General features: G+C 39.1%; 1 protein-coding gene across 2 annotated transcripts in view; it reads right to left on the bottom strand.

Annotated features, from left to right (window-relative positions):
- Positions 1-22809, bottom strand: part of SNX9 (sorting nexin 9) — a 110784-nt gene that overhangs the window by 10791 nt on the left and 77184 nt on the right. For both annotated transcript variants that reach the window (XM_072643787.1, XM_072643786.1), the window contains 5 exons: positions 20135-20265; positions 15336-15439; positions 11528-11631; positions 6409-6486; positions 46-122 (listed from right to left, as the gene is read on the bottom strand). In XM_072643787.1, coding sequence (XP_072499888.1) covers positions 46-122; positions 6409-6486; positions 11528-11631; positions 15336-15439; positions 20135-20265 — 494 coding nt within the window. The remainder of the gene's footprint in view (positions 1-45; positions 123-6408; positions 6487-11527; positions 11632-15335; positions 15440-20134; positions 20266-22809) is intronic.

Below are 22809 nucleotides of genomic sequence, written 5' to 3'. Positions count from 1 at the left end.
TTTTCCACCAGAATCATGCGGCGATGTGAACAGCCCTACCCATACCTGCTCAGCCACAAGATTCGCAATTTCTTCGTAAGTTTTTCCTGCTTCTGTTATTGCATCATTGAGGTCTGTTTCACCTGAAAATACAACCGCATTTATTTCACTGACACATCCAGGCTAAAAGACAGAGAAGAACTGGGGGAGAATAAAGGATTCTGAGCTCAGGGGTTATGACTGTATTAGATATTTGCATATGTAAATAGGAGAGACTGAGCAAAGTGCTTGATGTTGGTGACTTCCATCTTGGCTGGAAAGGGAAGAGCCTACTGAAACAGGAACCCAAGTAGCTTATAGAAAATACTCATAGACTGAACAAGTTAAGTTATATGATGCACACGCACAACACAATATACTTCCTAATTAATGTCTGAGGCACCTTTATGACAGAATGGTGTCACACATATCAGATATTTAGTAACAACGGACCAGTAATTATGAACATAGGTAGGAGTTAACATTGAGGCAGTAGCCCAATGGAACACTGTCTCTCATAGGAGGTTGTGAAAACGTTGAAGGGATAGTAACTTTGAAGTTTGCTATGATTCATCAGGATTCTGCTGGTGACCAAATGCATTTTCATTTGATTTCTACTACAATCCAGTGTACACCAATATGACTCAGGGTCATATGTTTGATGCCTCTGAGCTAGCATTAACACAGTCAACTTTTCTCTCTAGTCTCCATCTATTAGCTGATCTGTTTTCCACTTGTCTATTCTTCCTGTCTTACCATATGCAAATCTTTTCCCCAAATACCTTTCCTATCTCTATCTCTGTAGACCCAAATCCACTGTCCAGTTCTCACCATGTACTGGATGCCCTCTCCTTATTAAATGCTGACCACCCAGTCCACTCTACTGGGATAGTCATTCTCAACTCACCTTCAACTTAGATCCTTGGGATCAGTATCCCTTGTCCCTCTGAAGTGAGTCACTCACAACCCTTGGATGCACAGGGGAGTCACAAACAACTACAACCCTCTCAGGAAAATGGTACAACACTGAACCATACTATCCCTACTCATACATCCACTAGACCTGTGGGCACGGCCATCTGACTGGCAGCTAAACCCTCCTACATGTGTTATCTCCTCTTATTGGAATATGAAGGTTTCTGAGGTCAGGGACAGATTGTTTTGGATTTTTATTTGTGGTCCCCAAGGCTCAGTACAGAGTACACACTCAATCAATGCTTTTTTCATTCATTCATGAATTCCTATCAACTCTGTGAAAATCTTCACAACGCCTAAGAGGGGGAAAGTACTTCAGAGGGCATCTAGTTCGACCTGTAATTGAATAAGAACATCTTTATACTGAGAAATGGTTACTCAAATTCGATCTGAAGACATCTAGTGATGGGGAACCTTCTTGGGAAGTCAGTTAGGTCACTGAGTCTCATATTGGAGCTCATGCTATAAGATTTTGCTTATACTAAACCTAAGTCTTCCTCTTTACAATTTCCATTCTTGTTTCTTGTTTGTGAAGGTGATTTTTTTCAACTCACATGTAGAACTTCACATTTCTCTTCATTAAATTTTACCTTATTGGATATGGGGAGTGATGTGGACATTGGAACTAACTAGATATAGAAAGGGGAAAAGGGGATAAGAGTGAAGGATCCAGATTAACCTCTAGTTTGTATTCCTGGGTGACTAAGACGGTGGTACCAGCAAATGAGATAAGGAAATGTGGAAGAGGGGTAGGTTTCACAAAGAAGATAGTGAGTTCTCTTTGGACAGATTGAGTTTGAGATGCCCATAGAATGAAAAGCAATCCTACAGACACCAGACTAGATATATTAGAAGAGGCAGTGTGGTGTTGGGGTTAGAATGCTTGACTTGGAATTAGGAAGACCTGGGTTCCCATCCTGCCTTTTTAACAGTTACTAGCTATGTGAGCATGGTCAATGATCTCCCAGGTCCCTTCCAAGTCTAAACCTATGATCACCTCTTTCTTACACACACACACCTACACCCCCCCCCCCCCCAAGGGCAGATCTCCAGAGCACTACACCGGAGCTATGTTTCCAAGCTCAACAAGGATTACTTTTTGGATTTCAGAGCCACTCAACTGCACTATCCTCTAGCTCACACCCTGCATTCCTCTCCACCAGTATGGCATGACAGGCTTTCTTAAAATCTATGTATAGAATGTCTACAGGATTTCTCTGAATTGCTACTCTAGTTACACTGTCAGAAAAAAAAAATGAAGACAAGATTAGTCTGTCATGACCTGCTCTTGAAAAGTCACGCTTGCTTTGAGGAATCCCAACTTCTTTTTCTAAATGCCTACAGAGCATATTTTTTACACTGTGTTCTTGAGCTGTTCCAGGATAAAAGTCAGGCTCACATACACTGGGACTGCGCTGACCCTTCCTTCTCCAGGCTCTTGGTACCCTTCATATTCTTCAACATTTCCCTAACATCAGCAGGGGCAGCTGGGCAATCCTATCACTCGGTTCTCTGAGCATCCTAGGATATAGTTTGTCTTGGACATGTGACAAACTCGCTGAGGGCAGCCAGGCACCATCCTACCATAGTCTCGCCTATCTTCAGTTTCTACTCCCCTGCTAATCATGTTTTCACCTCTTTTTCCCAGTAAAATTTTTCTCTTTTGGAAATAAAACTAGCAAAATACCCAGAGCAGCATTCTTATGCTTTCTTTGATTTTCTTCCTGCCTTCAGACTGTATCCCCCGTAGCTGCCCCCCCCCCCACCTTTTTTGCTATCCTTGTTCACCACCAGCTTAAATTAAGCTCATTCTAGGCTCCAGGGATTGCTACTGTTTCATATCTCTCCTCAACTGTGTTTTTACTTCTATCTTCAGTAGGTGACTTTTAAAAGTAAGTTCACTGCTAAGAGTTCCCTGTGAGGCTACCATCAGCATCTTTTTCTCCTCATTGGATTCACTTCTGGGTGCATCTTCAGAATTTCTTTCTTGAAAGATTTACATCCTCTTTAGGCCAATGTTTTCTGCTAAGTACTAAGGTGGGGGGTGGGGAGGGGTGGTGGGGAGGGTGGGGGGTGTGGGAGGGGTGGGGATGGGATGGGGGGGGGGTATGGAACCTGTGGTCTTCTAGGTCCTTGAGTGAGGCCTTCTGAATGAGTCCAAGTTTTACAGAACAAATCCTTTTATTAAAAGGATTTGTTCTGTGAAGTTTGGATTCAGTCAAAGGGCCACATTTGAGGACCTAGAGGGTGGCCTTGAGGCTGCAGCTTCTCCCCCCTGTCCTCAGCTCTTTGACCTTGCTCACCTTTTTCACAGAAGGCTTTCAAATCTGCTCTCCCCACATCTAGGATACACATCACACTCTATCTAGGTATTCTCTCCTTCTCAATCAGGAACTCTAAAATGGAGAATTTACTTTCCCCAAGGTTCCTGTCATTGATTTTTACTTTAGTAAATAGCTCTCCCTCCTTGGTGAGAATCCACTTCAGAATTGGAGCTCCTCTTGTCCTTCCTTCTTCCACCCTTTAAAGGATGAAACTGCCTTTAAGTCAAATCCCGCATTTCTCAGTTTCTCTGCTTTTGGCAGAACATTGATGACAGCAGACAGATATCCAGATAGAAGAAGTCTCCATTGCTACAATATCATGCTCCTGGTACCACATTTGCAATCCATTTTTTTCAATCCATTTCTTAAAATCATCTAATAGGGGTTCTTAATCTTTTCGTGTGAGTCAAGGACTACTTTGGCAATCTGTGAAGATTATGCGTCTCCTTTCTCAGAATAATGTTTTTAAATGCATAATGACATGTGGGAAATAAAGAAACCAATGATAGTGAAATATAATTATTAAAATAAAATTTATAAAAGGTTCAGGATCCCAGGTTTAAGAACTCTTAGTCTATATTTCCATAACAGTATTACTTTATGGCTTGTGTTTGCTATCTGTTAAATAAATTAAATTTTATTCTCCCCACCCCAATAGTGGGGACAAAAACCTTTGTAGCCCATAGAAGTACATGGTAAGGAGGGATTCCTTGAAATTTCCTGCCAAATTGAACTGAGAAAAGATAGAAATGTAACAATTCACACCCTCAAAGAGTTACTGGGAAAAGGGGAAGGATTCAATATTTGCACTGTTACCTCAACAACTAGGGTATATAGAAAAGGCTTCCCAAGGGAAGTGGCACCTGAGCTGAGCCTTAAATGTAACTAGAGATTTTAAGAGCAACAGGTGAGGAGGTAAGTGGAGCAGGCATCACATGCAGCCTGTGTCAAAGGCAAAGACGTGCTGAGTCTGGAGAACTGCCAGTCTCCTGGAGATAGGATTAGATTTCTGCTTGAGGACCATCTCAGTTTGCTCCTCTCTGTGTTAGGCCGTGGCAGAAATGTGCTAACTGCCAGTTAAAGTCAGGTGAGCAGACTGTGCCACCACATTACCTGAGATAGATAATTTCCTGTCCACATGTTTTCCTTAGCTCCTCCATAGATGAAGATTCACTTTCTAAAAGCCCCATCTCTTGCTCTCCTTTCTTCATCACTACTGCCGGTACATGTTCCTTTAAGAAAGGGGCTATAAAGAGAACAATCTAATCTAGCACTTTCCTTTTCTACATGTGGAAGTTGGGCTGCAGCGCCACATGTCCAACACAAGGTGGTAAGGCAAGTCAGAACACAAGCCCAAGTCACTGGACCCCCAAATCCCATGCTCTTCTTGTTACAACTGGCTGTCTCACCTCCGAGAATGGCACAGAGGGCACAAAAGTGCTGCCTAAATTTAACAGAATTTTAGTAGGTCCTAATAGGTAGGGATTAGAATCTGTAAGCTGCTTAGCAATTCCTATGAATCACTTTTTAAACATTCAGAAGTGTGACAGAGCTGGACAACAGAAAGAAAATTCCAGCCAATTATTTACATTGGACATTTGTATATTTAAACAGATCAATTTTTAGTATTTATATCTTATAGGAGAGGCGGCATAGTATGTATACTGGCTAAGGAGCTGACCTGGGAATTCAGGAAGACCTGGTTCACCCCTGGCTATTGGAACTGGGAAGTCACTGAGCCTCTCTCAGTGGCCCTGGCAACTCTAGACTATACATTATAGAGAAGGTGCCAATCCACACTGTTAAAGGACATTCCTCACTGAGAGTTCACCACCCTGATAAAATCACGGGTTGAGAAATAAAACAAATCTGCTCGACAGCATAAAACAAGAAGAGACAAAATGAACTATGAAATCAAAAGTGGTAACTTATTGGAAGAGACAAGGCACTATATGAGCTCCAACAACAACTATGTCAAATGACATTCCATCTCAACAATTCAGATGAGACTTGCACTTATGGAACAAGTGAGAGAGGAGACGTAAGGCAATACGTATCCATTTTGCTTTAAAGGACCTTTATGCAATATGGATTAAAAAAAGACTTATTGTAAAAGTTCAGCAAATAAATGGACTCAGGAATAAGTTACATTCAGTATCAAGGACTTTGTTCTTTTGTGACAGTGTCTCCTTCCTTAACTTGCCCATAACTCAAACTCCTGGGTTCAAGCAATCCACCAGCCTCAGTCTGCCTTGCAAGCAAAAATTACAGCTGTGTTTCTTCCATGTCAGCCAAGCGCCATGGACTTACTTCCACAGAACACAGAAGAACTAGATCCAGGAACAACTAAAAGTATGCTAGCAGGAAGAACTCAAATTCTATCCCCTTTCAAATTTATACCCTCCCTCCAATCTTTCATCATTTAGATTCTCAAAGTCTCTACTTTTTATACAACTCAATGTAATCAGATGTTGATATTTTCAGGAATTCTTACTGTGACCCTCTTAACCAGTTTAAGTCCTAGTCAAAAGGATGTTCAAGAATAAGATTCTTGTTTGCTTCTCAGATCCTGTGAAAATTTCTATAACAAAGGTGGTAGGCTTTGGACAAGCAATTGAAGACTTGCTGGAGATACTATTTCTGGTTCTGGTTCATAGACTATATCAGTGGAGAGGGGCAGAGCTTTTAATCAAGGTCACTGAGGCCTACTCTCTGCTCTGTGGTGTACCTATCATAGTTGTCAAGTGATCTGAGGTTAGAGAGTGGGTGAGAAAATTTTCCCAACAGCACTTGCGCAGATGCTCCACCCATGGGTATCCACCTAGGTGCCCTGTCAACACCCAATTCAAAGGGTGGTAGGTTGGGAACTTGCATAGCAGATATGGGGGTGGGACACATGACAGATTAGGAGTTTGAGGGGCATGATCTATTTTCCTACCCCATGACAGGATGACCATAAACTCCTTGGGGCTAGACCACAGCTTCCACTTTGGAGAACACTGGATTAGATGATGATCAGAGGTCCCTTCCAATTCAGATTCTATGATACCACATATGGCTCAGCCTATACACAAATAGATTAAAGATGTACCTTGGTAGCCACTAGAACTGAAAACAGTTGCTAAACACTGCAAGGCTTTTCCTATCTTCTGATATTCCTTGGGCAATGCTAAGAAAAGAAAAGAAATAATGATTAGTTAATCTGAGGATAAAAAGCTACCCCAACTATGATCTGCATTTATCAAAGCCACGTATGTCAGTCAATACACTGCCCACATCTTTGTTTTCACTTTGTTCTGTTTTTTAATAATTCTCACACTTTTTCACTATTGCACCTATGAGAAAAAAGACACACAGGTTGCTGTTTGTATTTTAATATTGCCACTGCATGGCAGATCAGCTGCTGGAAAGACACAAGGCATGCATCATGATGCACTAAGTAATGTGGTACTGTAGAAAGGCAAGAGACAAGAACAGGATCACTGAATCACAACTTCTCACTCCCTATTGTGAGACCTTGAACAGGCCACCTCACCTAGTGAATTGTGCACTGCTAATTCACATAGTGGAAAGAGTGCCGGGCTTGGAGTCAGAAGACCTTTGCTTAAAACCTGCCTCCAACACTCATTACCTGGGTAACCTGGGAAAGTCAGGTAACCTTTAGGGCTTCAGATACTAGAAAATGAGGGAGGCCTCTAAGGTCCCTGCAGCACCAAATCCATGCTTCTATGACCTGGGGACTTGTCTTTTTGTCTGGAAAGTGAGGAAGTTGGACTCTGATCTCTAAGGTGTTTTCCTGCTCTCAATGATTCCATAGACTTGAAAATTTGAAATTCTTTCAGATTTGATGGACTTGAAAGACCTTGGTCCAAAGCACTCTGAAAATAATAGATTCTTTTTTATGCATCTGTAAATTTACACTGTTGATCTTCTTGCCTTAAGGAAGAAAAAAACATTATTCACATTTGAAAATTTATGAATACTTAATAATAGTTAGCATTTGGAAGCAGCTAGGAGGCTCACTGAAAAGAATGAGTGCTGGGCCTGGAGTCAGGAAGACTCGAGTTCAAATCTGGTCTCAGATACTTACAAGCTGGGCAAGTCACTTATAATCTCTATCTACCTCAATCCTCTGAAGAAGGAAAAGGTAAACCACTCCAGTATCATGCCAAGAAAACTCCTTGGACAGTACTGGCATGCTACAGTCCATCAGGTCCCAGAGTCAGTCAGACATGACTCAATAATAACAAAAGCTAGCATAGCATTTTACTACAATTTTACCCTTATGGATCACCCTGGGAAGTACTTGTTATCATTATCTCCATTTTACAGGTTAGAAAACTTAAGCAGCCAGACAGTAAATGACTTGTCTAGCTAATGAGCGTCTGAAGCCTGAGTTGAACTCAAGGCTTCCTAAATCCAGAGCCATAACTCCATCTTATGGGCCACTTCTAACATAGTTAAATTCCTTGGAAAACTATCAGCCAGAAGAATTGGACTAAGATGTGTAGATCAGGTGATCGAGCTGCAAGTAAATCAATCTGATTAGATGCAGGGCATTTTCTTTTTAGGACTTCAGTTCTACCATCTGGAACTGAGCATGATAGTTGCCATGTGTTTCACAAGCATGGTGTGGCTTTAGTGAGGGTCCTGTTGTTTCTCTGGTGATAAATACACCATAAATACAAGCTTATTAAGCTGCCATACCTATATACATTCTATACATACATATATAAATAAAATCAGATTTGGCAAATGAAATGATGAATAAATGAATAGAATGAAATATAAAACCACACCCACACCCACCATTCACTAAATCTGATGTAATCATTCATTCTGTGGGGTTGGGAGAGGGCCACCAAAGTGAAGGGCAAATTAGGGTTCCATAGTTTAAATGGACCTTTGAGGTCACTCCCTAAGCAATTAGTGTTGGCCAATTTGAGTATAGGGTTTCCCACAAGTCTCAGCACAGTTTTAAACTTTAATAGCCTAAAAGTCCACTAAGATTCTTGGAATGCCCTTTATTTCCTCTACAAGAGCACAAAATTCTGCCTAGGTAAATAGGGGTGACTCTAAGACCTTGGATTTTTGGATTCACTTCAGGGGTAAGGGAATGACAGGGCTGAGAACTCAGTCCCAGGCAGCACCAACATACCTCCTACTTTCCATCAGCTAGGCACCCTTACCAAGTTTCAGCTTCTTCATCTGTAAAATGGGGGATGCTTGCACTACATATCTCACAAAAGATATGCTTTCATACTTCAGCATTTTTTTTAGTAGTTTGTAAAAATATTTTCTTTTGTCTGTAAGAGTTACTTTTTATGGCCAAAAGCATGGATTTTGTTTTTTTTTTTGATTAACACTTGCTGACATGACTTTCCAGACTTAATTTCTGTATTCAGAATGCATCATCAGTTTTCTCTGCCATGGGACAGAAGTAAAACTGTCATTACTTCTGACAGATGTCCCTTAGGCAGGGGCAGTTGGCTTGTCAGCAAATCTTAAGTGATTATTTTTCTGATAAAATTTGACTATTTGAAAGTGCCTTGAAAAAGCTTAAGTATATCACAAATGCAATGTGTTGCTTCTTTTCAATATATATATATATATATATATATATATATATATATATATATATATATATATATATATATAGAAAAGATCTCAATTGTGCCATTACTTTAACAACAGACTTATCTATCAGTCAATCAGAAAATATTTAATAAGTGCCTATTATGTGCCAGGCACTGTGCTTAGAGAGGAGCATACAAATATGAAAAAGCCAGTCCATCACTATCCTCAATCTAATGGAGGAAGAACACAAAAGGAAGATTAAAAGTGGGGGTGAGGGCTTATTGATCTTTAACTTGTTAATTAATCTATAACATTCCATACTTAGTGTCTACTTTTTTTTTTTTTTTACAGTTCTCTGATTCATCTTAGTTTTGGAAAAAACCCAGTACCTTTTTACTTCTCTTTATTCTTTTAATACAAACAGACAAAGATGACCCAACTTGGTCTTGGGTTGAGTTACCAAAGTAACAAGAAATGATCAATATACTCTTCTGGTTAAGAATACAACCAGTAGCCCTTTGCAATACATGCCTTTGTGTATTACTGGAAGGATACAAAATGATGTTTATATTAGTCATATTGCTTCAGAAATGAGTAGCATCAGTCTGTTACACTGAAAACTGCATTTCCAGTTCTACCTTCAAACCTTAGGAGGCACATGTCAATAGGTCAGTCTAGAAATTGGGGGGAAAGGTCAACTTTTCTCCGAGAGGGCCAAGCTAATGGTCTGATCTGGCTGCTGCTATTTCCAGTTTTGTGGGAGCTGACAAGGGCTCATTTTCTATGGGGTGTGACTTGCACATAAATCTGGGTCTGAGATAGCAATTATACTACATGGTCATTATTACCAGAGCTGCCTATTTTCTTGCTGCCCTTCCCCTCCTTGAGCCACTTCCTCTGGCAGTGGGAAAGAGAAGGGACATTCTGTCTCTGCAGCTTCTTCTAGAAAATGGTGCTCCTACTCTTCTACTCTGTATGCAAAGTGCCATAGTAGGATCAACATAAGTGCTAGCTATTATTATTAAAAGTAATATGATCTTTTCAGGCTATTTCTAGAAATTGCAGGAACAGAGCCAAGCACATGCATGGTATCTTAGAAACTGAGGGGAACAAAGTGCATTGTGTATATTCTCTTATCTACCTAAATTTACTTGATTTAAAAAAAATGTATTTAAAAAAAAAGCACACTACCAAAAAAAAATCCATGTAGTAGATTAGTTCCCATTGATGGAAACAGAAAAGCTAACTAAAACTCTCAAGTTTCCCACAAGTAAAGGCTGGGGAATGGGGTATTCTGATTAATTAAATTTTGGCGGAGAGGGTATGGTCATGATAGATAGAAGCATCTGTCTTTAAAGAAATACAGGATATTAAGAATCCATTTACTATCCTTAACATAATTACATATGTCTTTGGTGGTTCAGAATTTTAAAATGTCTAAGGCTTACTCTTAAAGACTATCAGCTATCACTGTACTATAGCTATGGTACCAGACAATAGACAGCTCCCCTCATAAAATGCTGAATAGCTTTTCGGAGTACTTGGTATATAGGCAGTATTCATAAAATTTCTCCTTTAGAGCTTTATGGGTTAATTAAAAGAACACTGCAACAATTACACTTCAGAAGGGTATGAGAAATCTAAATTGTCTCTGTCTATGCCATCCAAAGTTGGAGTAAGTCATTTTTAAGTCATTCTGGGCATTCTCAGCAAACCCTATGGAAAATATTACACATGTAAAGAATCAAAGTAAGCAAGCATTTATTAAGTGCTTACTCTAATTCCAGGCACCGTTCTAAGCTCTGGGGATACAAAGAAAGGCAAAAAAAAACCCCAATCCAAACCAAACAAAAACCCAAAAAAACCCTCCCAACCCAGTGTCTGCTCTCAAGGAGCTTACATATAAATTGCTTTTTGGGGGCACTAGAGGGGAGGGAAATTGGGATTAAGTGACTTGCCAGAGTCACACAGCTATTAAGTGTCTGTAGGTGGGTTTGAACTCAGGTTCTCTTGACTCTATCCACCAACCACTTAGCTCAAATTGCTTTAAATTTTATAAAGTGCTTTGTATACATTATCTCCTTTGAACCTCAAAGCAAGCTTGTGAGACAGCCACTCTATGTACCACCACTTTAGCATTATGGACTATAATTTAACTGTGTATTGCTGTGGAAGGCTAGTAACAAAAACACCAATAACTTTAAGGTTTGCAGGGCAGTTTTAGAAAGGCAATGGGAAGGGAATAAGCATTTATGTAACACCTACTATATGCAGGGTGCTGTGCTAAACACTTTGACAGACATCTCACTGCATTTACAAATGTTATCTCATTTTAGCCCCACAACAACCCTGGAAGATAGGTGCTATTATTATCCTCACTTTACAGATGAGGAAATCAAGACAAACAGAGTTTAAGTGACTGGCCCAGGGTAGCACAGCTAGCAAGCGTCTGAGGCAGGCTTTGAATTCAGGTCTTCATGACTCCAGGTTATTCCATGCACCACCATTTCAAACTTTATCTTCTTGAGCTGACTTACCCAATTTTCTTGTGGGGCCACTGAGTTTATTAATGTGGCAAAAACTCAAGCAATGACAACAAACAAGGGTCAACAAATGCCTGGAGGGAGACTTACGTCCTGTACACCGCTTCCAATGTTCCTGTCCCACTGTCAGCAGCTCCTTCACACCATCATCCATGGCCTTGGTGAACTTACCAACAGCCTCACATTTCTGTTCTCTGGGAAGCAAAGACAAACAACCCATGGATTGATTAGGCGAGGAAGCTCCTTGGTGGGTTAGGGTTGTGTTTAAACAATGACTGACATCTGCCAAGTGTGCCAAAGAGCTGCTGCTAACATTCTGTTAGGGGTCTACCAGCCCTTCCCTAATGGAGAATGAACATTTTTCACCCATGATCCAGTCATTTTTTTTCCCAAAGCCTGGAGTCCCCTCTCAATTATTCAGTATAACAGTAATAGACCAAGTAACAAAACATATACATCAGTCATTTATTCAACTCTTTTATTAAAATTGTCTAATTGCTCACTCTAGTAGTAATTTTCTAAGTAAGCTATCTGCTGTTTGCAGAGGTAGCTGTTGGTGAGCATATAAACTGTCTACTGAATTAGATGAAAGAAACTCAGAAAAATACTTGTCTCTTAAAGTGGTCAAGGGAAGAACCTAACCAGTTTCAATGAAGGGCGGTAAATGATACAATAATCTAGAATTGCCCTCAGAAGTGGAAGAAACTGACTTTTTATTTTCTATCCTCTGTGGAAATGCAGTGAAGCAGGGAATGAGCAGACACTGGGAGGAGGGAACCAATCCACAGAAGTAGACGACTCAACTCAAATGATGGGGATCTGATGTCCATTATCTTTGCTTCCTGACACAGCAAGCCCAGATGTCATCTCCCAACTGGACCCGAAAGGAGCTCAGCAGATAAGGTTATATGCACTCCAGTCTTCAGAATGATTTGGCAGGAAATTAACACTCAAATATTTGTGAATTTAGCGATGCATATACAACGGTTTTTAGAGGATGGCTTAAATCTGGGCTTTGAGCCATTCACCCATGTAACCCTACCTTAGCCATCTTTGTGCTTTGCAATCCCTATCTGAATATGAGAATAGTGGCTACCTCTCCCCCTGTTGCTTCTGAAGAAGCTGAAAAGATTAACAAGATATAATAATTCTGGGCTGTTTCCAAAAGAGGACAGTGTAAATTTAAGGCATGTTAAAAAAAATCAACAACTTATTAAAGCACTGTTTACCATATATGGCATAAAGTACATACAATACATCACTACTTTAAAACTAAATAAATATAAGATCTAGTTTCACAAAAGGCACATACAATTTCTGCTTTAATGGTATAAAGAAAACATTAAGGTTAAAGAAAACTGCACCTTTAACTCACTTAGTCAAATCATATAATATTCCCATTTTTATTTAAATCTTGTTCTTTCCATCATCACCTGGAAATCTGATAACCAAGGCTACCCAGAGGTAAACAGTTTATTGATTCTTTTTTTATTTTATTTTATTAAATTAATTTATTTAACTTTTAACATTCATTTTCACAAAATTTTGGGTTCCAAATTTTCTCCCCATTTGTCCCCTCCTCCCACCCCCAAACACCAAGCATTCTGATTGCCCCTATCACCAATTTGCCCTCTCTTCTATCATCCCTCCCTTCCCTTGTCCCCATCTTCTCTTTTGTCCTGTAGGGCCAGATAACTTTCTGTACCCCATTACCTGTATTTCTTATTTCCTGGTAGCAAGAACAGTACTCGACAGTTGTTCCTATAACTTTGAGTTCCAACTTCTCTTCATCCCTCTCTCCCCACCCATTCTCTTTGAGAAGACAAGCAATTCAATATAGGCCATATCTGTGTAGTTTTGTAAATGACTTCCATGATAGTCGTGCTGTGTAAGATTAACTATATTTCCCTCCATCCTATCCTGCCCCCCATTGCTTCTATTCTCTCTTTTGATCCTGTCCCTCCCCAAGAGTGTTGACTTCAGCAGTTTATTGATTCTTTAAGATGAAATTCTATCTATGAAATCTCAACACACCCCAATATGTCACGATTGTAAATGAGTCATATCTGGTAGTTGGTTTCAGCTATTGTCAGAAGAGAGCAATTCTGAATAGATCACTCATTGTCCCCTGAGAATTTGACTCTTAAGACTCTAAGGTTTCTTTGCTTCTTTCACAAACAAAAGAACTGTTTCTTAAGTCCTAATCATAGTTTCTACAAAAGACATAGATAATGCCAGACCCTGGAGTCGGGAACATCTGAGGTCAAATCCAGCCGCAGGTACTTACTAGGTCTGTGACCCTGGGTAGGTCACTTAACTTTGGTTTGTCTCAGGTTCCTCATCTGTAAATGGTGATAATAACTACATCTGCCTCCCAGAGTTGTGAACAAATTCTCAAATGAGATAATATTTGTAAAGTACTCTGCAAACCTGACTGTACTGTATAAATTGTTAGCTATTATTCTTTTCTACAGAAGATAAGGTACTTTTTACAAGCTCTTACAAAACATGTGGGGGGGGGGGGGAAGGAGCTTCAGGGTTACTTCTTTCAAGGCAAATATGCAAACAGGTTTTTGTCCTGGGGAAGATAAAAGAGGCTATCTGTTGATTCCACACTTCTTTGTGTTATCATTTTGATACTCCTTTTATGAAACTGTGGTTAAACACTGTGCTAATCACCAACGCATCAAACTTCAAAGGAGAAGACGAGATGAACCTGGGAGTTACAGTGACAAACTGGGGATGGGAGCAAAGTCAGCTTTTCTTTCTCTAGTTAGATTTACCATGGTTAGTTCATATGGGATTTAGTTCACATAGGATCATAAGATTTTAGAGCTGGAAGGGACATCGGAATATTGCCACTACTACCTCTCCTGATAAATGTATGTGGCCTTAAGGATTTCAGACGTTTACACACATTGTTATTTTGTTTGTTTTTGAGTCAATCAGGGTTAAGTAGAGCTAGCTAGTGTCTAAAGTCAATTTGAACTTGGGTCCTCCTGACTCCAGACTAGGTGCTCTGTGCTGCCTCTGTAGATTCAGAGCTAAAAGACCCTGGAGACAGGGGGTGCTGGTAAATGGTTAACACTTGGCTATCCAAAAAGACAACCCCCCCCCACCAAAACCATAAACAGTACACACTTTTAAATTTAATTTGCATTATTAATATTGTCTCTATCACTTAAATGCTCCATCACTGTAAAGTTTAGACTAGAGACAGGCCTGTTTCTGTACTTGTAAGCTAAGAGTTTTTACATTTTTAAAGACAATAAAACTTTATTTACAGGTTTACAAATTTACAAAATAAAACTTTCATTTACATTCTTAGCTCACTGATCCACTGACCATAGTTTGTTGACCTCTGGTCTAGACAATCAACAAAAGGATAAATCAAGCCCTGATTTGAAGCACTTGTCTATTTTTAAGGTGTAAATGCTCTGGTTCCAACTGGCTCCAGTACACCTCTAAGGTCTAGTCCGATAATCAGAGGAGGTATGTGGTATAGGAGGGAGAACTCTGAAGACCTGGATTTAGGTGCCAAGCCTGACACTCATCACCAGCACCATCATTACTGGATTTAGAAAGAGTATGGGAGGATGATGTGGGACATATGGGTCCCAGTTTCCTTATATGGTAAAAAAAAAAAAAAATTGGATTAAATGGATCAAATGAGATAATGCATGTGGAAGTGATGTGCAATTCTTAAAGAGCTACACAAATGTCAGCTATGATGATATCCGTTTTCACTCTGACTAAATACGGACTCCATTCCTAAGCAATTTCACAGATGTTATTCACCCCGTTTGAATTCAGGTCATTATTAGCTTGGTCTAGATTGCCCTCCCATGGGAGGTGAAAAAGTAGACAGAGAGATGGAAACCAAGAGAGCATGACTTACATTTCTATCAGTTCCAGGTCTGGGGCTTCCGGCTCCATGGTTGAAAATATCATAACACCCACCAGCTCGTCTTTTTCAGCCTTCCTCTTCCCAGTTTTCCATTCCTAAGAATAAGAACATTATCATGTAAAGGACTGAGATTTTGTCTCTTTTGTACTCGGGGCATCCATTCAGCCACTAGCAACCTCAGGCAGAAGAGGGATGAAGATTTGTCCATTTTAGTCTCTTAACTTAGAAGTAATAGGCTCTCTATTTGCACAGTGGTGAGTGAAAAAGAGTCAGTGAAGACTTCTCAGCACTTGACAATAGGCTTTTAGTAGGCAGACAGGCCTAAGTTTCTATCTCCCAGAAACTATGTGATCTTAAAGAAACCTGAAACTGAACCCCCACCTTGGAGTGCCACCTCAGCATGGCGGCATGCCAAATAAGGTGATGAGCATTGTGTTAGCTTTACATTGGTTGTTCTACTACCTCCTTGCTCCTTATTTCTAAAGCAAATTGCTGCATTCAGATTGTGAGCCTGCCTCCCAGGACTATATAGTCTTTGTTCTTGCCTTCTGCAAGCGCCTCACTCTCCTGATTACTTATCAGAAAAGAGATGCCCTTTCTCACGAGAGCGTAATAAAATCTTGCTGCTCTGCTTCTACCTTGAAAAGTCTCTGATTTTCATTTGAGTAGGTGGTCTCTGATCCACACTCTGTCCCATGTAAAGAAACTGGGACCCATATGCCCCACATCATCATCCCATACTCTTTCTAAATCCAGTAATGATGGTGCTGGTGATGAGTGTCAGGCTTGGCACCTAAATCCAGGTAACATTCCTTCCAATTTAAATTATAATCTGACCTAAAATATTCTGGAGTACATCACTAAAACAGATGCCTTGCAAACAGCACGGCACAGGGTAGGGTGCTAGACTGTGTTCAAATCCTGCCCCTTATGATCCTGAATAAGTCATTAAACTCCTTCATCTGTAAAATGAAGGGATTGGACCTGATAAGACTCTTTTCCAGTTCTAAATCTATGACCCTCATTAAAACTCACTTAGAAAAGTAAATTGTACTCATTTAGAATCAACAAATACTTTGCTTCCTCTGTACCTTTGTTACTGCATACCCCATACCTGTAATGCACTCCCCCAAATACAACCAACACACTCCTAGGTCGAATTCAAATACCATCTCCTCCATGAAGCTTTCCTTCCTCTCCCCCAGCCTAAAGTGGTTTTTTCTTTCATCAAACTCTTGAGATATTTTCTTTATTTCTCTTTAATGCACTTGCATCACTTTACTTATTATCTTTGGGTATGTATTTTATCCCAGGTGATTAGATTACGGGGGAGGGTAAACAGAGTCAGAAACTACAGAAAAATGATTAAACAACAATTAGATCATATGCATTTTGACAATGTGGAATCTTATTAATTTTTGTACGAGGCAGGTAGATGGTGCAGTGGACACAGCCCCAGGCCTGGAGCTAGGGAAGACCCGACTTCAGATGTTTATTAGCTGTTTGACCCTGGGCAAGCCACTTAACTGCTGCCTGCCTCAGTTTCCTCTTCCGTAAAATGGAAATAATAGCACTGACATCTCAGAGCTGTTGTGAGGATAAAATGAAATACTTGTAAGGTATTTTGCAAACCTTAGAGGGTTAATGGCAACACCTAGCTATAATTACTATACCCTAAGGGCTTAGAGCTGTTTCTTGCATGTTAATAGATATTTCACAATTTCAAAAGAACCTAATTCTTTTTTTTCTCATTGAGTTAAGGTGCTGGTTGGTAGACATAGTATATCTGGATTTCAGCAAGACAAATGACAAAGTCTCTTAAAACACTTTTGTTGAAAAGATGGAGAAATGTGGGCTGGGTGATTGCAGCAAGGTCTATTTTCTAGATGGCTGAATTGCTTTACCTAAATTGGTTGATTAATCAACCAATGCTAAGGTGGGGTGGAGAGTATCTAGTGCTCTGTTACAAGACTGTTTACACTTCTAACAGCTTAACAGTTGTTTCTGTTCAATCATTTCTGACTTTGTAGACCCCATTTGGGTATTTTTGAAAGAGATAATGGAGTGGTTTGCGATTTCCTTCTTCATTTTACAGATGAGGAAACTGAGGCAAACAGGGTTAGGTGACTTGTCTAGGGTCACACAGCTACTAAGTATCTGAGGCCAAATTTGAACTCAGGAAAATGAATCTTTCTGACTCCTGGCTTGGCACTCTAACCACTGTGCTACCCAGCTGCCCAGTTCAGCAGTTAAATAAGATGACAAAGCTTGGACAGTTCTTATACTGGATGACAGAACTGGGATCCAAAAGAATCTCTGAGAGGCTCAAAGAACACACAAGAAATTCCTAATGACTCTTAGAGCTGTCCAAAGCTGGAATATGAGAGACTGAGCTCTCTATCCTCAGAAGTTCAAGCTGAGATAGGATATCTGTTTTTCAGAGCGGTTGTAGAAGGGAGTCCTGCACACAGCAACCATCCTACACTTGAAGGGTCTGTAATTTTGTCCAGGTGGTGAAATTTCAACAACTCATTCATAACTCTCATTGGGATAACTGATAAATTCTAACCTCTGGGTTTGTCAGGCACTCAAAAGATGAAGTGACTTATAAAGTGAGACCCTCAAAGGCCACATCTGAACTCAGATCTCATTCCCTGGCCCAGCACTTTAGCCACATATATCACATGATTCTACATGATACAATGCAAAATTATGAGACCAATTTTTACAATCCACACAAGAAAATCATCACATTGCTTTAAGTATGCCATTCAGGTTTTCCATAGCAATCCTGCAGACAACACTCATGATATGTAAATACACAAACAAATGTGAAGGACACCATTGTCTTCTCATTTCTTCACAGCATGCACACATACACAAACCAGTGAGAGAAGAAGGAATACTTAATTTGGCTTCATAATTATGTTTTGTAATCAAGTGTTCACCTAACAAGAAATGCATCTTAAGAAGTCAGTTAGCGTACTGGAGCCAAAACAAAGACTCAAGGAGGGCTGCTGCAATTAGAGTCTAAAAAGGTCAAAGTAGTTTGATTCACTTTATAGGATTTATATACTTCATCCATACTTTGTTGCTTCTGATATAACTCATATTTTTTTCTTTGCAAGACTTTTACTGATGCCTTTTGTACTGACCACTCCACTGCCCACAACTCCCCTTCTTAGAGCTGACATCTCCTTTCCAGAAAAGACTTAAGCAAAAACACTGATACAGCATCCACTTCTAAAAACCTAGACAATATTCTGTTTTCCCCTAAGTTCTCTGTGACTAAGACTACTGTCACAATTACTCAAGAGAACAGCTTTCTTTTTAGTGGCTTTAAAATTAACGCTATTGTAAGTAAAATGCACAGCAATGGATATATTATTATTCTGGCTATGCTTATTTCAATATGCATTAGTTTATATAAATCCCATGTTGCTCTGAATTCCTCACTGTTGTCATTTATTATTGCAAATTAATATTCCACTACTGGGTAGAATGGCTGGTCTTACCAGCTACTGTAACGCTGACCACCATAAGCACTGCCATCTACTCTGAATCTAGACCCTCTATGTGTCATGTCTCCCTAACAGAAGGTGAAATCCTTGAAAGCAAAGACTGTTTTACTTTTCTATTTGCATCCTCTGAACTTATTATTAACACAGAGCTTGAAAATACAAGACATGTTTAAAAAACAGATTTTTATTTGTTCATTCTATCATATGCCAACTATGCTATTGCTCAGCCAGGGGGCAATCATTTTATTTCCAGTTCTTTACCATCATAAAAAAGTGCTGCTTGACTATATTTATATAAAATATATATTTTTTTCGTAATAGTGTAAACTTTAAAATTCCCTAAAATAAAGCTAGACTCTGAGTAATTACAATTACCAGTCCTGGTTATTAATCATACGGATATCTGTATCTCTCTCACACATATAAAATTTTATGTATGTCATTATTGATGTGTTATATGTATCATCTACGTGATCTCTCTCTCTTTCTGTCTGTCTCTGTCTCTGTCTATAAAAGAGAACACTTTCTGTCTTTGATCTGCCAGAGATAAATGACCATTGGTGGGATTACTAGATCAAAGGGCATGAAAAAGGCAATACTTTTTTTGTTATTGGACACTTTCCAAGAATAAGAAGAAAATATCAATATCTTAAGTTTGACTCCAAGAATGCTTAAAAACTTTCCTTAGAGAAAAAACCATTTCCAAAACTGACAGTAATGTATTATAAGCAACTGTTCTCTTACTCTTAATGAAAAGTAGGTCGCCACTAACATAACAATGGTTGCCTACCAGGGACATAAAGACCAACACACATTTTCTGTTTATCACAAAAGTCAAGTTGCCCATCAGAAAGTGTAGTACTAAAATATGAGCAGGCTTATAAATCTTTTTTGTCTTCTGTTTAATTTTCTTATAAGACAAGAAGGTTGGAAGTCACTCTAAGATGTCATCTAGTCCATTTCCTTGATTTTACAACCTAGAGTATCTAGAAGTGTTAAGGATCCAGCCTATTTCAAAAAACCCCTAGGGAGACACTGATCTCGGATTTCTTTCAGTTCTAGGGCAAAGGGAGGCATCTTCTATGATACCTAATTCCTCCCTCCTGCTACAGGTTCACGTGAATTTCCTCTTGTGTTTTAAAGAATGATCAGGAGACAAGTTCTCATTCATTGCATTTAATAAAAGCAAATATTAAAACTCTGATTTTTTGGCTGATGTTGAACTTGGCTCTTCAGTATCTGAAAGACTGTCATAAAGTCATGGCCTACCTTTTCATCCCGGAAATTCAAGAACTGCTGAAAAACTTCACTTTCTGAGATGACAGGATGGCGACACATTCTCGTCATCCATGCCTGAAGTCTTTCCATTCGCATCTTTATGAATTCTTCTTCAAAGCGACCTACAAGAGTCACATTAGGATAAACAATGCTGTTTTGCCTCAAGGCATCATTACTTGTTAGGAGCAATGGGAAGGCCATATATGCAACTGCTTAATAAAAAGCAAAAACTATTTATTAGAAAAAAACCAACCCCTCCCCCCCATGGGAACTTCTGGCAAGCCTAAAACACAAAGTACTAGTTGAGTGCTCAAAGCCCATGTGGGGGGAAGAATGAGAAAGGCTCTTTTTTTTGAGTTTTTGAAAACAGAATACGTTTGCTAACAGCAATGCATTCAGCAACACAATATGCCATCTTGTTGTATCTGACAGAATCAACAATCACAGCCTGAGTGCTATTTTCTTGAAGGACCTCCAAAGCACTCAGCTACCTCAGAGCAAAATGTAATTGAATCTAATGGAGCATGCCAGTAACATTATGCCAGTTCCTGGGTAAAAGTAAATAAAAGACACACACACAGACACACACAGACACACAGACACACAGACTATTTGTGCCAAATTTTATATTTGTAGAAATTAACCTCTCAAAAATGCTGCATGTAGTCATTTTCTATAAACACAAGAACTGTGCAAACACCACGGGAACCAATGCATAAATTCTTCTCTTTCTGCCTTTTGGAAACTGCCTTGAAAACCACAAATACCTAACTATGGAACAAATGCACTACTGGGAAATACTTCCCTAGATTTTGTGGAGGAAGACTACAATACAGAATGCTTACAAAGGATGACTTCTTGCCTATAAATAAATGTAGTACCTTAAGAGACAATCGTAAAGCAAAGTTAATCAGACAAAAATGGACCGAGGGGATGATGAAATTTTTTTTTGTATCAAAAGGAAATATTGCATGAATATCAAGGGCTAAATTGTTTTTGACTATTTTAAAAGAAGACAGAAATCCACATAGAACTGAAATATGTCTGCCATTACATTGTACACAATGGAATATTTAGTATTTGGCTGTGAGAGGCTGAAAAGGCAGAAACTTTTAAAGGTTATTACCAAGTTCATCTGTAGGTTACTATATAAGCTGAGGCTCTGCTAGCAACTGACACTAGGATTTTGGATAGTTCTATGCCCAAGTTTTCTGTTGGAAAAATTCCGTATTGGTTCTCATAGGTTCTTTACAACTGACTTCCTCTTGGGCTCTTTCCTCAATGGGAAAAAGAAATGATAATTCAGATGATCTTCAATAACACCTGTAATAGCACTGTTGTGAAGCTCAAATGAGATAATGTAGAACATCAAAAGCCTTTATAAATAATTTCAGCTATTATTTACTAAATTCCCCTTTTACCTATTAAATTCGTCATGACTTAATATCTATTGGAGGAAAAAATATCATGCAATGTTCATTTTTAGTTCAAATCCTTCACTCGTGTGTATAGAATATTTTCCTCTTGTCAAGAATTAGAAAAAACTGTTAAAAATGGAATTTTCAGTGGGTACAGTTCATTCAACTACACATTAAGTGAATTTCTCTTGACATTCTGGACTTCTTAAAGGTGGGTACGGCATAAATAAGAAGACTAAACAACTATAATATTAAAGTTTTCTTTCAAGTGACATAAATACTTTATCTCATTAACCAATATCCTTGTACCTACAGAAATAAAAACAAAATGGCAGCTTGGAATTCTGCTTTGGAAATATAGCTCAAAGCATGTTTTTAAAAAATAATGGCATCTTAAGATTTTTTGATTTCAGAAAGGTTCCTTTTAGACGTAAGATGGTCCTTGAGATTCATGCCACCAGATTATAATGACTTACACAACTAAATATAGCAGTGTCCACGGCCCTTCCTTTAGCAGCCTACACACCATTATTTCATGACATCCTTAATCTCCTGGGGGAGAGGGCCCCCCAAATAGTGCCAGGTTAATGTAAACTTCACAGAAACAAAATAAAGCTGCTTAAATAACAGCAAGAGCATTTCTCTTAGAGAGAGATTCAGGGAAGCAATACCATGTTCTTAAAGGTTTTAAATAATTAACTTTGGAGTTCAACATGGAATCATGTTGCTTCGAGTTTCATATTAGGGAAGAAAGCATTACAGTCCATTTACCTCATCACCAGCAGTACATTAATGTTCATTTTCTACCAAAAAATTACCCAGAACTCATTTTTCTGGCAGAATAAGTATGTCTCAACTATGACCTAACTCTCTGTCCAGTGGCATTTTAAAATAAGACCTTACAGAGTTCATCAAAAGGTGAATTTTTCCTATTTCTAAAGAGCCTCATTTAATCCTCTCACAAAACAAATGGAACAGTTGGCACAACCAAGGAACAAAAATGCCTAATTCGTAATATCTCAGAAAGAACTCAATCTTAAAACAAGCAAAAAAAATAATTCAGATTAAGATAAGTTGAATTCTTCATGGATTAATTCTGAAGTATATAGAAATGCCTTTCCGCCTCTCCTTGCCACTCATTGGGTATTCAAGGGTTTAGGTGATAAGAGTATCTTCATATAATAATGCTAGGGGGATTCTGGGCAGGAGGCCAACAGGGGAGGAAGGGGAAGAGAAAGTCACTTCCGG

Source organism: Notamacropus eugenii, chromosome 2 (genome assembly GCF_028372415.1).
Source record: "Notamacropus eugenii isolate mMacEug1 chromosome 2, mMacEug1.pri_v2, whole genome shotgun sequence".
In the NCBI taxonomy this organism is placed as follows: Eukaryota; Metazoa; Chordata; class Mammalia; order Diprotodontia; family Macropodidae; genus Notamacropus; species Notamacropus eugenii.
The sequence above is the reverse complement of the archived record's forward strand: the minus strand, read 5'-3'. Positions and strand labels throughout refer to the sequence as shown.